Genomic DNA, 15,307 nt, shown 5'->3' with positions numbered 1-15,307 from the left:
GTCAAATTCAAATAGAAATGGGCCACCAAAGTGTACATAAGAATCAGGTCCAGTATAAGCAGAGATCCTCATATCGACTTAGAAACTGTATATTAATATTATCTGTGTTCCATTGTTTTGTTTTAATATTTACCAGTTAACATTTTTAACTGGTTCGGCTACAGTCTGTGAGTATTCTGGGTCACAGTGTATGTTTGGCACTTCTGGTCTGGTTTATTGCTGGGTCCTTCATAGAATCCTTTATACCTTAATAGAGTCAGCCAAAGCCTAGATTGATTTAGATTTCATTGCTTTGTGCCATCATAAGGCATTTTATATTACATACATACACAGTTCTCCATTTTATGTAAATTCACATTACAACTTTATGTAATGTGAACTTTATGTAAAGAATTTGAAAAGAAATCTGCATTCCCCAAAAAACCTATGTTAATTTTATTAATAGTATAGTACTGTGCTCTCTTTCTGCTCTTGTACCTCAACTCAGTTCCTTCCCACTCCCCCCCCCCAAAAAAAAAAGGGAGAAGAAGAAAGAAAGGGAAAGCAGAAAAACAGACAGATTGGAGGCTTGGCTTGAGATTTCTGGCACCAGGAGAGGAGACTTTTGCCCTATTCCACCCACTTGCCCATGTGTCCAGTCCTCACATGTCACCAGTCCTTTCTTGTCTCTGTCTGTGTCTGGTCCCAGCCCCCACGTGTTCTTCTGCTCTCATTTCTTTGTCCCTAACCCCCATATGTCTTTGAACCATGTGCCAGCTCCATCCCTCCGTGGGCCTACAGCCCCTTTCCTGCCTATCTCCCTCTCTCCTTTCCACTTACGTAAAGTGAGAACGTGTGTGTGTGTGTGTGTGTTTGTGCGCGCGCGCGCGATATGTCTTTCTGTCTTTAGCAGAGGACCCTTTATAATCATTTATACTCAGTGTTTTTAATTACTAAGATTGAATAATTAACTCCTAGCTGTCATTCAAAGTCCCACTATATTATAGCATTTCATTCCTTTTCCATTTGTGTTATATTTCTTTTTTTAAAAAAGTAATTTAATTTCTTTTTATTGTTAAAGCACTGATTTTTCAGTCTGTTTTCAATATGGTTGGGTGAGTCCATGGTCATGCGCCCTTTTTAGTGGTATTAGTTCTTGGCTATAGCCTACCCAGATCTAAATCTACAACTTTCCTACTTAATTATATCAACACAAAGAGATAGTGTGGTATAATGGAAAGAATATTTGGAATCTCAGTTCTGCTTCTAAAGCTAAGGCACTGTCCAGGTGGTCTTCTAAGGTCCCTTCCAATTCTTTTTTTTTTTTTTTTTTAGGCATTGGGGTTAAGTGACTTGCCCAGGGTCACACAGCTAGTAAGTGTCAAGTGTTTGGTCTGAGGCCGGATTTGAACTCAGGTTCTCCTGACTTCAGGGCCGGTGCTCTATCCACTGCGCCAACTAGCTGCCCCCCTTCCAATTCTAATCATATAAAACAGAACTTTTATCTCAGTGGAAGTTGACATAAAGAAGGTAAGACTTTGAGGCTACTTTTTACAGGTAGAATTCCTTTGACTTGCGTATTTTTTTTTCAGATTTTAGTACTTTTTACATTGATCATTTATATTCTTCCTCTGCTTATTCTTTAAAGGAAAAACAATGACATACCCTGGACGTTTCAAATCCTTAGAGTCCAAGGTAACTTTAATAACCTTACTTAAGGCAGTAGTTCTTTTTAGATCACCTAGTTCAAACACTCATTTTACAGTTGAGGAAGGCCCAGAGAAGTTAAGAGATTTGTTCGTAACAGCCAGGGTTTAAACCCAGGTGGTCTGACTCTAACACCACTACCCTTCATTAAATCCTGCTGCCTTCCAAAGACTGGTGGAAAAAATATAATAGAACTGGGTAGCCACCTGATTCATGAAACCCCTTCCTAACAGTGCACTGAGTACCTAGGACTAGTGGGAGAAAGGCTTTAGGTTTTTGCCCCCACCCTTCTAACTTGCTGTGGGAACCTTCTACCATCTGGGTAGTAGTGTGAACATTTTCCCAGCTACTCCTGGCCCCATCCCCTCCCTTAGAAGCCTGAGGTTACATACGAAGCCTGAAGCAAGAGAAGGATTTAGACAGTGTTGGGCTTCCTTTCTTTCATGCCTTTCCAATTGCACTGATTTTACTGCTAATCTTGTTTTTATTGACTTTGATTTAAGCTTTGTTTAAACTAAGAATATTCAGGAATTATACTTGAAAATATTAAATAATTTTAACATTGCTTCACCCCTTCACTCCACAGTTTGGAAAACTCTGCTGTAAGGATCGTGTGTCTTACTGTTCTTCCTTATTTGTTCAAATTTCTCTATACAAACCAGAACCTAGCTTTTATTTTCTTAGAGAGACCAGTGTCATCCATGCTATCCCCTACCTCTTCCTTTAAAAAAGTCATCAGGGGACTTAGTCACTTTTTTGTTCTTTTTCCTAGGGGTAAAGAATTGCCCTTCCCCCTTGCTTTTCTATTTCTTAAATCTACATAAAGTAGCTTTTTAGCTTTTTAATTAGCAGAGTTCTTGGCTAATTTCTCTTAGCAACAGTTGCAAATGACTTGTATTAAACCTACATACTTCTAGTTTTAGTCCAGTTTTTATTAGCTCTTCTTTTATAGAAACAAATTTTTTTTTCCATTGGGGTGTGATCTCTAAGGGACCTTCTAACTCTTAAGTCCTCTGACCTTTCAAATAATAATCCACAACTTGCACCTTCTCTTTTCAGATGAGTTACCTTAAGGCCTTAAAGATCAGTTTACATGTCAGTGGTCGTGTAGCTACCAAGGCAGTTCTAGAACCCATATTTTCTGATTTCCTGGCCTATTACCCTCTCTTATGGCATTATATCATTGCACATTACTTTAGTCTCATCCTTGGATGAGGAGAGGGATAAATTTTGTTCTGCATTTCAAAGTATCATTTCCCTATATAAAGGAAATTTTAATAACAAAATAGGAAATGATTTGTTTCCTATTTCAGTGACATTTACTGGGTTACTTGCTGTTACACATGAGATTCTTCATGTTATGGCACATTGCCTTTGCACTGGCTGTCCCTCAAACCTGGAACCTACTTCCTTACCTTTGCTCTTGCAATCCCTAATTTCTTTCAGAACTACTAAGTAGCAAAAATTGTTTTATTTGATCTGTCAGGGATTGGACCTTTATTAAGTAGATTTCTGAAAAAGGGCCTATGATAACAGTAATCAAGTCTCATGTTTTAAGCAGTTAGCTGCTTAAAAATTACCTTCTAAGAATTTGAATTTACCTGATGGTTTGTGTTTGGAAATTATTTCACTTTAAAAGGTTTTGTGCTTTTATTAAACACAGCAGTGTTTTTTTCCTAGAGTCTAGCCAGAAGTCTCCATAAAGATCAGCAAAAGGCTACTGGTTATGAGCTACTTTGTGACTGATTTTGGTTACACTCCCAGTGGGTTATCAGGTCAGAAACACAGAAAGTATTTTCACTCTTTTGTCTTTACTCTGCTTCTGTGCCCAAACTTTTTTCTTCAGAGACTATACCATAAGTAAAGACTTTTAGCACTATCAGTTACTCATAAAGGGGAATTGAGCAGATTTTCAAGAACTATATGGCTTTTATTAAAGATGTTTGAAGGAATGAATTAAATTAATTAGAATTTTTTAAATGCTTACAAATATTTCATTTGACCCACGTAACAACCTTGTTATTATCCCCATTTTACAGTTGAGGAAACTGAGGCAAACAGGTTTAGTGACTTGCTCAAGATCATACAACTAGTAAGTGATTAGACATGCTGTTAACTAAAGTCTTAAAAATTCCTGAATTTCTTTAATCATTGTTGCAGTTCCAGGATCATGTATTATACTGTATAAAAGCTATGGTGGTAGAGAAGCCTGCTTTTGAGCAATGACATGTCCGCACAAAGAATTTTCTAAGAGCTGGTTTACGTATTTTGTTTAGATAGATACAGGGAATATGAGGTACAGTGGATACAAGTGAATCTTATCAGTCATTTTAGTTCTTTGGGTCTAAGTTCCAGAGCCAGAGTTTGCTCTTTACCTTTTCCCCAAATTATAAAAGTAATTCATTGTGTGTATTTGTGTGTATGTGTGTGTATAAGTATGTGTGCATATACATACACGTATGCAGAAGGCACTTTCCTCACAACCCTGTGAAATTTGAAGCGGCCAAAATTTTGGGTAGTGTTTTTGTTTGTGTTCAGAACTCTTCAGAGATGCCATCTTCTGTATGAAGCCTTTCCTGATCTTCACATATTAATGCCATCTTCACTAAAAGTTTAACTTGTTATATGCCTGGCGTTGCACTAAGCACTGGGAATAAAAGTACCAGGAGAGATAGTCCCTCCTCTCAACAAGCTTCATATTATTGTTGTTGTTATTATCATCATCATCATCATCATCATCATTATTATTATTATTATTATTATTATTAGGGGGCGGGGGGTAAGGCCATTGGGATTAAATGACTTGCCCAGAGTCACACAGCTAGTGGGTGTTATTTCTCTGAGGCTGGATTTGAACTCAGCTCCTCCTGACTCCGGGCCTAGTGCTTTATCCACTGCACCACTTAGCTGCTGTCAACAAGCTTACATTTTAATCAGGGAAAGCAACATATTTAGATGAGTGGTGCAGCAAAGGGAGTTTTCTTCTGAGTATTTAGAGTTATAGTGAATGGAGCCATAGGGGACAGTAAGCTGAGATGCCCTTTCCAGAAGCAGCGGCACTATTAATTTGAATATTCATGTCCAAAGTAAAATTCGGAAAGTGAAGGGGAGGGACGATAGAAGGGAAGGGAAGATCTATATGCAGTGACCAAAAGTAACAAGATGACCTGGCTGGTTGGAATGGAGTGTCACATATGGTCTGGAGCCAATTAGATAGAGAAGGCCAGTGGGTTCATTTGCATTCACTCAGTCACCAGTCAAGACAGTGAGGTGTCAGGGCAAGAGCTCCAAAGGTGATGGGATTGACTGCCCTCTGCTCCTGGGGTCCTAGATTGTGGAGGCCAGATGTGGAGAAAGCTAAGCCAGGCAAAGCCGTGGTGCTGAGCAACAATTTGCCTGTAGTATAACAAAACCCACAAAGCTGAAGTGATGTCCTGGGTTGGGGTCACCCAGGTAATAAATGGTGGAATCTGGCACTAGACCCAGATACTCTGATTTGAAAATCAGTACTTATTCTTATAATCTGCATTGTTGGAAGGAACAACCGGTCACAGATCTCTGTGGATTTTGTTCGTTTTTTGGTTTGGTTTGGGTTTGGGTTTTTTTTTGGGGGGGGGTTGTTATCTTGTGGTAATGGGGAATTTTTGAAAAGGAATGAGACCATTAGTCAAGGTTAATGAGATCATCATAATACAAGATAGAGAAGGCAGATCTACTCAAATCTTTTATTTTATTTTATTTTATTTTTTTCTGCAAGGGACAGTGACCATTGGACTTGAAAAGAGAAAAGACAACAAAGGTGACTAATAAGGAGTTGAAATTCAAGATATGTAAAGTGATAGTATGCAAGCACTTAGCTACCCTTCATGAATTCAGTTCACTAGGCCCAGGTAAACTGAATTCCAGGAATTTAAGGAACTGGCATATGTGATTACTCAGTTGTTATCAGTCATCTTTGAAATAGGGAGAATGCGAGAAAGGAGCTTGACTTGACTTCTTGGCAGAATTCTATAGTGAAACATCTAGAAAAGGAAACTCATCCCAAGAAACCAGCATGATTAATCAAGAACTGGTCATCTTTGACTACCTTCATGTCCTTTTTTTTTTCCCCCAGACAGGATAATTAGAATGATAGATCAGTGGAATTCTATATAGAGAATATACGTAGGTTTTTTATTCATTTAAAAATTTTTTTTTGCCATTTAAAAGTTTTTTTAAATTTTGAGTTCCAAATTCTCTTCCTCCTTTGAGTCCTTCCCCCACCTATTGATAAGGCAAGCAGTATGATATTCATTATGCATGTGAAGTCATGCAAAACATTTCCATATTAGCCAAGTTGCGAAATAAAGAAAATGAAAAAAAAGTATGCTTCAGTCTGCACTCAAGAATTCATCAGTTCTCTCCCTGGAGGTGGATGGGATTTTTCAATTTGAGTCCTTTGAAATTATCTTGGAGTAGCTACATTTTACGGTTTATCATAATTATAATATTGCTGTTACTCTGAACACAGTTCTCCTGATTCTGTTCCTTTTGTTTTGCATCAGTTCATGTAAGTCTGTCTAGGTTTTTCTGAAACCATCCTGCTCATTATTTCTTACAGCACAATAGTATTCCATCACAATCACATGCTATAACTTGTTCATCCATTCCCAAAATCATTGCTACCACATAAAGAGCTACTGTCAGTATTTTTGTATATGTAAGTCCATTTCATTTTATCCCTTTGGGATACAGACCTAGTAGTGATATTGCTGGATCAAATAGCATCTACTTTTATAACAATTTAGGCACAGTTCCAAATTCTTGCCTGGAATGGTTGGACCAGTTCACAACTCCAGCAATAGTACATTAGTATCCCTATTTTTCCAGTTTTCAGGGAATCTTTTTTTTGGGTAAAGTTTACCGCTTCCTCTTCCAGGCTATTTATTCTCCTAATTCTTTCCTCTTGAATTTGTATTTCTTTTTCTTTTTCTTTTTTTTAAAAATCTGTCCATTTCTTCTAGACATTTGTATAGTTCTTATAGAAAATCCAGTTGTTGTTGTTGTTTTTTTTCTGTTTTGCCTCCTTACAGTTGTTGGAAGATTTTATTGTTGCTTAGTCATTTGAGTCTTGTCTGACTCTTTGGGACCTCATTTGGGGTTTTCTTGGAGTAATGGTTTGCCATTACCTTCTTCAGTTCATTTTACAAATGAGAAAACCAAGGTAAACGGGATTAAGTGACATGCTAGATTTGAACTCAGGTCTAGTCCTGTTTCTAGTCCTGGTGTGCTATCCACTGTACCACCTAGTTGACCTCTGTTGGAGAATTACTGCTTTTTTTTTTAAGCTCTCTAGATTTGCTATAATTTTTTATATTAGTATTTTCTCTGATTTACTCATCTCTCCAACTTTAGTTGCTGAATTGGAGCCTTATGCTAGGGTTTGTCTCTACTGACTGCTGCTCTTTTGTGTGGACTGTTCAGCTTAACTCTGCCCTGAGTCTGCTGGGTTCCTGTTCTGACCTCTCCCTCTTAGGATTAGGCTCCTCGTGTATCTTTAGATCCTCTCAGGTATCTTAGGACAGAATGTTAGAGATTTCAGAGCCCCTGGGCCTGTACTAGCCTGGTGTGGACATTATTATCACCATTCTCTGAAACTTCTCAGGTCCCAATCTTGGGGCCTTCTCGGGGGGGCCACCTCTGCTCTTGTTGCCTGTGAACACAAAGCTTGCCCATAGCCTTTTTTTTCCTGTTGCTTTCCATTTTATCTCTGACATCTTACGTGATTCTGGGATGAAAGAAGTCACACTGTAGTTTTTTGTTGGATTTTTTGGTCATAATTCAATCTATTTCAAACTCAGGGTTTTGCTGGAAGGTAGATGTGTAGGATTTGGCTGATCTGATCTCAGTTCAGGAAGCCATTGTAGCCAGAAGTCCTTTAAGACTTGCAAGAATTTCTACTCCATAATCTTAGTCTTTCAGAGCCAAGTTATGAACCTTTAGAATATTGCTTTAACAAAGGTGAAGGCAGATAACTTTGTTAAAATAATCTGAAAATTCCATCAAAACTTGCTCTCACAAAGCATCTCACTCACGAGTTAGTTACTTGTATACCAGTGGATCTGTGATTTGATCGATATGAGTATTCCTTCTGATGTAGATCAACCCACCTATATCTGCTTAAGTTATATGACTCTTGTCCAGGCCTTCCAGTAGGTTTGTCATAAGAGTTCTACCCGGTATGGTAGAGACTTCTTTATGAATATGTTGTTCTTCTGGAGAGTATGAGCTCCTTGAAGGTAGAGACTATTTGATACTTGTTTTTGTATCCTTGGTGTTTGTTGATTGTTTTTGGAGAAAGAGAAGGGAATAGAAGAAGTATGTGTAATTAAATTGTACAGATTCGTAGAAATTTACCTGGAAATGGCCTTTACTCATAATATGTAAGAGAGCTGATTAAAATCCATTATCACTAATTGCTTTGGCTCAGCATTCATATTCCTGTTATTCTTTGTCTCTTCCACTACTGATTGTGGCAGCACTCAGTGCTGTTATCAAGTAAAACTGTTCTTCCTCAAACATGCTTTTCCGTCTCACACTAGAGTCTTGTTAGTCCTTATCGTCTGTGGAACTGGCAGCACTTCTGGTTGGACATGGTCACCAGGCCAGTAGAAATAGCAGTATACCTCATTTGTTAGTTTAGAAGTCTAAGTAGTCTTGAGTAACTGCAATCAGTTAGTTATTGGCCCTGTTTTGAGAGGTGGAAGATATCACTGCTGTTATCTACCTTGCATGGAATTGGAAGATGAACCAGCAAGAGTTATTTGTTCTCTCCAGGACAGAGTTGACTAGGCTGGAATTCTCAAATAGGTACTCTTGTAATGATAGCCCTGGAGAGTCTTTTTTTATTAAGGCCCATAAATATAATATATACAGTTTCATTCAGAGTTGTTAAATTTCAGTGCACCTCTTGCATGCTTCTTTTCTGGTTAGTAATTGACACTGTTTGGCTGCTCCCCACATGATTATTCTTTCTTATTCTTATACATATTCTTTCTGAATACACCTGAATGTCATTACCCATTTTGAGTTTTATATGAATGTTTTTGCTTCCTTAAAAAAAATTTCAGGCAGAAAACCAAGCGAGAAAGCTGAGAAGAATTGCTGTTTCTGGATGCTTTCATACAAGACTGGATAGGGAGCAACTAGGACCTCTCTGAATTGGGTGGCCTGACAGGCACTTATTCTGAAAAGGAACCAAACAATCGAGGTCAGACCTTTGGTGATGGAGTTTGTGCTTCATTCAAGTTTGGCTCTCACTTGGAAGAAGAATTAAACTTACTCTGCACAGCTCCAGAGGAGAAACTAGGACCAATAGGTAGACGTTACAAGGAAACAGATTTTGAGAACTTCCTATCAATTATCATTTAGAAATGAAGTGCGCTGTTTCAGATAATGTTTTTCCCATCGTTGAAGGCTTTCAATCACTATTTGGGGAGATCCAGGCTTCACGAATTGGTCAGGAGAGGAGCAGAGTCTTTGATCCAATAAAAAATATGACCATCCCATTCCTTTGCTATGTCACCATCCATTGCCATTATGCACTTTTCAGCTCCCCATCCTGAGACTACAGTGGGGGAAGTGCCCTTCTTCTAAGATGACAGTGTGACCAGAAAATCAACCCCTTTCTCTCAGCCTCTCTGCACTCTGTTTATCTGAGTCATTTACTGGATTTATGAGAGTGCCCCTACAGAGATGGAATTATGGTCTACCTCTTATATCAGCCAAGTCAGCTTGGTTCCAATTGCAGAGCTGTTATTGCTGGGATGAGGTAAGCACAGAGCACAGCTGGATTCTTCAGCTCCCAGCAATGTTAGCAGTTCAGATATTGACTCTCCAGTTTACAGGTGTGTGGGTGTGGGTGTGTTTAAGAGTATAGGAATGAACAGCAATAATACAAAGCCTAAAGATGCCACCTACTGGGGGTGTTTGGGTGTGGTTTTCTCTTAGAATCTCGGGGGTTGCAAAGGTTAAATGTTCTTTCAGTTTCCCATTAATGTTTAATAGATGCTTATTATTTAACCTCTGCTTGAATACTTGAATGACAGGGGATCCATTCTCTTTTTAGGCAGCCCATTCCATTTTTGGCAAGCCCAGTTATTACAAGGGAAGCAGCATAGAACACTAGACTTGGAGCCTAGAGGAGACTTGGATTCACATTCCATTTCTAACACTTGTGAACTGACTTCTTCTAGTCATAGATTCCTTGTGTCAAATGGTGATTACTGTCTTTACTCAAGGAGTTACTGTGAGCAAATTGCTTTGTAAATGTTAAGACATTATAAATCAAGACAAAATTAAAGGCATAGATATCACCTACGTGGAGATAAAATTATCTCTGTTTGACCATGGTGTCGTGTGTTTACAAAACCCTAGAGAATCACTAACTGAAGTGATTATAGCTTTAGCAAGTTAGCCAGAAAGGAAATTAGTCCATAAAATTCTGTATTTTTGTACAATATAAGCAAAAACTAGGAAACAGTTGAGATGAAAAAATTAGCTTCATGAGTAAAAATATGCAGTAGTTAATATACAAAGATATACACTTGATTTAGATAAATGCAGCTAAAAACAAAACACTTTATAGGAATAAAGGAAAGATATAAGTAATGGAGTAATTTAATGCACATTTTTGGGCCATGCTGGTATTATATTACCTAAATTATTTCATCTATTTAGTGCTGTACCAATCAAATTACATTATAGAATTAGTCAAAATAATGAAATTCATTTCAAAGAACAAAATGTCTAAAATCTAGAAAGAGTGAGAATGAAGAGGGCATATCGTTTCCAGACTTCAGACTTTATATTATAAATTATTTATCAAAATTAACACTACTTCTGTTTTAAAAATGAAAACAGAAAATTGGTCAGTGGAATAGACTAAATAAACAAGAAACAATTAACCAAACAAGAAGCTGAAAATAGTCTCCTAGTGTTCAACTAACTCCAAAACAAATTAGAAAAGTCTTTTTTTTTAATAAGATCTGCTGGGAAAACTGAAAAGCCCTTTGTCAGAAATTAGATTTAAATCAGCATCTCATTATAGTGACCTTAAATTGGACCTGCAACTTGATTTTAAAGAATTGTAAGTTTTACTATTAGAAATTATTTTGACTACATAAAATTTTAGCATGCATCATTTCGATGAAATTAAAATTAGATGAGAAGTGGTAGAATGGAAAAAGCATCACTAATAAAAACCTGATAACCAAATTATATTGATATATATTAAATATGAGCCATTCCCCAGTACATATATGGGCAGGGGTATGAACAGATTTCAAAAAATTACAAAGTATAAATGACTACATGAAACTATATTCCATGTTGCAAATTAAGACAACTTTACAGTTTCATATCACACCATTCATATTGTTATAGAAGACAAGAAAAAAAGTAGCACCTGTCATTGTTGGTGCAGCTAAGGAAAGACGAGCACCACGATGAACTGATGGTACGGCTGAGGTGTGGATCACCCATTGTGGATAGCAATGCTGAATTATATAAGAAGCGTTACTAAATTTTCTGTGCTCTTTGATACAGTGCTCCTTCTGCTGGAATTATACAATAATCCCCAGGAGTTCAAAGATACAAAGGAGCATTTACCAAAATGTTCAAAGCGATATTGTTTAAATAGTATCCAAAAAATGAAACAAAGTAATTGCTCTTTGATTATAGTCATAAAAGCTTTGTTATATTGCTGTAACAGAATGTTATTGCACAGTGAGAAGTGAACTTAAGGCATTCATAAAATTCAGGAAGATTTAAGAAATGATGAAAGTAAAATAAGCAGAATGAGTAAAACACTGTATGTGTACACAGTTGCTATGACAATGTAAATAAAAATTCTCCTAAAGGACATTGAATGATACTTAGAAAAATCATTGATGTTCCTGGAGAACCAATAATAAGACATATCACCCCTCTAGAGTCAGAGCATACTTCTAATAGGATCTTTTATATATTATCTCATGTGGTCAGTATAGTATATTGTGGGGCATGGGGGTGGGGTGTAAAATTACTATTGCAAGTTAATTTTTTTAAATGAAGACATTGTAAATATGTAGATGTTTCCTTATATTAAGCCCAAATCTGCCTCTTTATAATGTACACCCATTGTTATCATTATCATAAAATGTTATCACTAGACCTGTATTCCCAATGGTATATATGCTGTACCAAATGCTACTAAATGATGAGGGGCTGTTCAAGTATGTACCAGATGATTGACTGTGTGTCTGCCATTCAGTATATTTTATATATACTTAGATATGTGTATGTTCTCTTCCTTGAGGGAATGTAGCCTCTTTGAGGGCAGGGACTGTTTGATTTTTGTGTTTGTATCCCCAGCACAGTTCTTGGCACACACAGTAAATGCTTGTTTATTGATTCAACCCCTTCATTTTACAAAGAAATACACTGAGACCCTGGGAGTTTAAACCAAGATCCCACGCTTAGCTACTGCCAGAGCTAAAACTAGTGCCACAAGTATTCTGACGCTGTCTAGTGATCTTTTTCAGTATACCCCACTAGCTCCTACCAGATATTTTCGACAATTCTTTGTAACCATTACCCAGGGACACCAATATGGGAAATAGGACCCAACGTTTAAGGAATTGAAGCAGTTCCAGGATGCTGAAAAGTACAGGAACATATTGTCAGAAAAGAAGGAATTTAGTTTTGTGGTATGTTCAGTGTGTCCTCCTTAGTTTTCATTAATTGATACAGATGGGTAAGTAATGTCATATGAACAGAGAGCAAATTAGCATCTTTTGTTTAAGTGAGTCCAAAATGAAATATGAGACAGAAATTAAGAACAAGAAAAGATTGCCTGTGGGCTTCAGCCAGAACCCATTTCTTCTTTAATGTCCCTGCTTTGGTGTGAGGAATTTCAAAAAACTATTCCCAGGTGGTTCTGTTCTCCATCCTGCTTTTGTCTAGGTCCTCAACCTTGCCTTTCATTTTAAGAGGTTTTCGTAGGCTTCTTGCTCTTCTGTGGGTACTTTTGTAAGAGCAGTGTTCACCACAGTTAGCTGTTTGTACTCCTAGTTTATTGCCCTTGCATCTGCAAACCCAACCCATTAATGTAACTATTTTTCTTCTACTCAGGATGTGTTTGAGATGCGCTTTGCAAAGATGCCTGATGAGCCCGAAGAGCCAGTGGTTGCTGTGTCCTCCCCTGTGGCACCACCACCCACCAAGGTGGTAGCGCCACCTTCCTCTAGTGACAGCAGCAGTGACAGCTCCTCGGACAGTGACAGCTCAACTGATGACTCTGAGGAGGAGCGAGCTCAGCGGCTGGCAGAGCTTCAGGAACAGGTACTGGCATTCCAGCGGAAGAGTGCTAATTGTTAGTTGAATCTGGGATTAATTCATTGGGTAGGGGTGACACCAGACTGAGCTCCTTTTAACTTATGGGGAGTTTTTTATTCTATGAAACTGTAACCATGCTGTTTCTTTCCTGTCTTAACATCTACTATATCTTTTGTATACTTAGCAGATTCCTACCCTGAGATCAAGTAGGAAAGCCTTTCTTCTGAGATTAAAATGTGATCAGTGGGAGTGTCCTTAGAAGTTAGGTCCAAGTGCTTCTTAGCCACACACTGAGTAGAGCCTTTTCCTCACAAGCTATGCAGAATTCAAGTAGAACTCTTAGATATACCTTCTAGTGAGAATAGCATTTACAGTGTAATAGGACCAGGAAGCATTTTACCTTGGTTATCTGTGGCATTTGTTACCCCAGCAAAGACCATGTCTCCCTCATACCTTCTAATCTTTTTTCCCCCCTTTTTAAAAAATTAACTTATTTTTAGTTTTCAACATTCACTTACATAAACTTTTGAGGGTTTTTTTTTGTTTGTTGGTTTGGTTTTTTTTTAGGTGAGGCAATCGGGGCTAAGTGACTTGCTCAGGGTCACACAGCTAGGAAGTGTCAAGTGTCTGAGTTCAGATTTGAACTCAGGTCCTCCTGACTCCAGGGCCAGTGCTCTATCTACTACTTCACCTAGCTGTCCTGTAACTTCTAATCCTTTAAAGTTATGGCTGATCTGGTACACCATCTCTGCCTCTACTGTGTTGTGCACGTAGAGACTTTTTAGCCTTAGCTGAGGCCTACAAAAATTGTCATGCCTGACACCGACATATTGGAAACTAATCTGATCTTTTAATTACCTGTCTGTATGTGTTCTTAATTTTCTCTGACTGTGTGGTCCTTCTAGGGAAAGTGAAACCAACTCAGACCTCTTTGAGGATTTGCTAGAGCAACCTCTTGAGAGGAATGTAGTGACTCCTAGCCCTACACTGTATTTCGCAGCCTAGTTCTTCTTGGAATGTCACTGTCCCCTTTGGCTTTTGCCACTTGACTATATACTGTATACTAGGCTCCTAAATAGACCACCAACCTTTAGTCCTATTCCTTCCTTCCCTCCTTTCCTCCCTCCCTTCCTTCCTTCCTTCTCATTTGTTGACATCAAACTTGGCCACTTATGTTTTTAGACTTACCTCCCAATTGATTGTGTGCAGGACCAGGGCAGAGAGAAGAGGGTATCAGGACAATATTTGTGATAAGCCTTTTGTCTGTCTCTTAGCTCAAGGCAGTGCATGAGCAACTTGCTGCCCTTTCCCAGCCTCAGCAGAACAAACCAAAGAAAAAAGAGAAAGACAAGAAAGAGAAGAAGAAAGAAAAGCACAAAAAGAAGGAGGAAGTGGAAGAAAACAAGAAAGGCAAAGCAAAGGAACCACCTCCCAAAAAGGCAAAGAAAAGTAACAGCAGCAACAACAATGCCAGGTCTGTGACTCGGGCCGCTGGAAAGAGCAGGAAGGGACCTGCCTCCAGCTAGGAGAGTCATTGTTCACACTGGGTGGTTGATTTTACGGACTTTCTCTTTAATTTTGGCAAGTTTACCCAGTTTATCAGTTGACTCTTGACTTAGTTCAACTTTACCAAGGTTGACAGTTCAGGAAATCCCCACCAGCCCATTAAGTGTTAACTGCCTTCTCTCTATGAATACGTTCTGACGTATTCCAGAGGAAATCAGAGGCTGTTCCAGTATATCCTGGGTATAGGAGATCATGAGTTTGAGTGACCATTTGTTGGTTTGTTGGGGTTATTCTTGTTTTAAGGTCCTGGTTGAACTAGATGCCTTTTGAGGTTCCTTCCAACTCTAATTCTATAATGACTACATATTGAGAGCATTCTATAACTTGAGCTTTTATTACATTTTTCATTTACATACCTATTTGTCTTTATAGTAAAAGAGTAGAGGAAATTGTTTTTAAGGAAGAGTAATTGAGGTACAGAAAAACCAGGATTCACAAACTGAGTCAGTCAGGTGGAGGTCTCATTAAGGTTAGCCCTTCTAATCCCTTCAAGAGGCTGCTCCTGGATAGCTATTAGGTGGTCTTTCTTCCCCCTCTTTAGTCAAGAAAAGAAGTTAGAGGTTAGGTACACTTGCCTAAGTGATAAACAAGCAAAAGGCCTCTGCCAGTTGACCAATGTAGAGTCTATAATGACCGTTTAAGATTGAATCTCTTGGAGCAGGGGGAATGATAGAGAGGAGGGCAGATTGGGAAAGGGTGT

At 38.3% G+C, this 15,307-nt stretch overlaps 1 protein-coding gene across 1 annotated transcript in view; it reads left to right on the top strand.

Annotated features, from left to right (window-relative positions):
- The window catches only part of BRD4 (bromodomain containing 4), a 164,173-nt gene that overhangs the window by 99,334 nt on the left and 49,532 nt on the right, over positions 1-15,307 (top strand). The window contains 2 exon segments of the mRNA XM_020969364.2: positions 12,838-13,047; positions 14,316-14,515. Of these exon segments, the coding sequence (XP_020825023.1) occupies positions 12,838-13,047; positions 14,316-14,515 (410 nt within the window).

Source organism: Phascolarctos cinereus, unplaced genomic scaffold, assembly GCF_003287225.1.
Source record: "Phascolarctos cinereus isolate Bilbo 61053 unplaced genomic scaffold, phaCin_HiC Scaffold_4;HRSCAF=312, whole genome shotgun sequence".
Taxonomy (NCBI): domain Eukaryota; kingdom Metazoa; phylum Chordata; class Mammalia; order Diprotodontia; family Phascolarctidae; genus Phascolarctos; species Phascolarctos cinereus.
The sequence above is the reverse complement of the archived record's forward strand: the minus strand, read 5'-3'. Positions and strand labels throughout refer to the sequence as shown.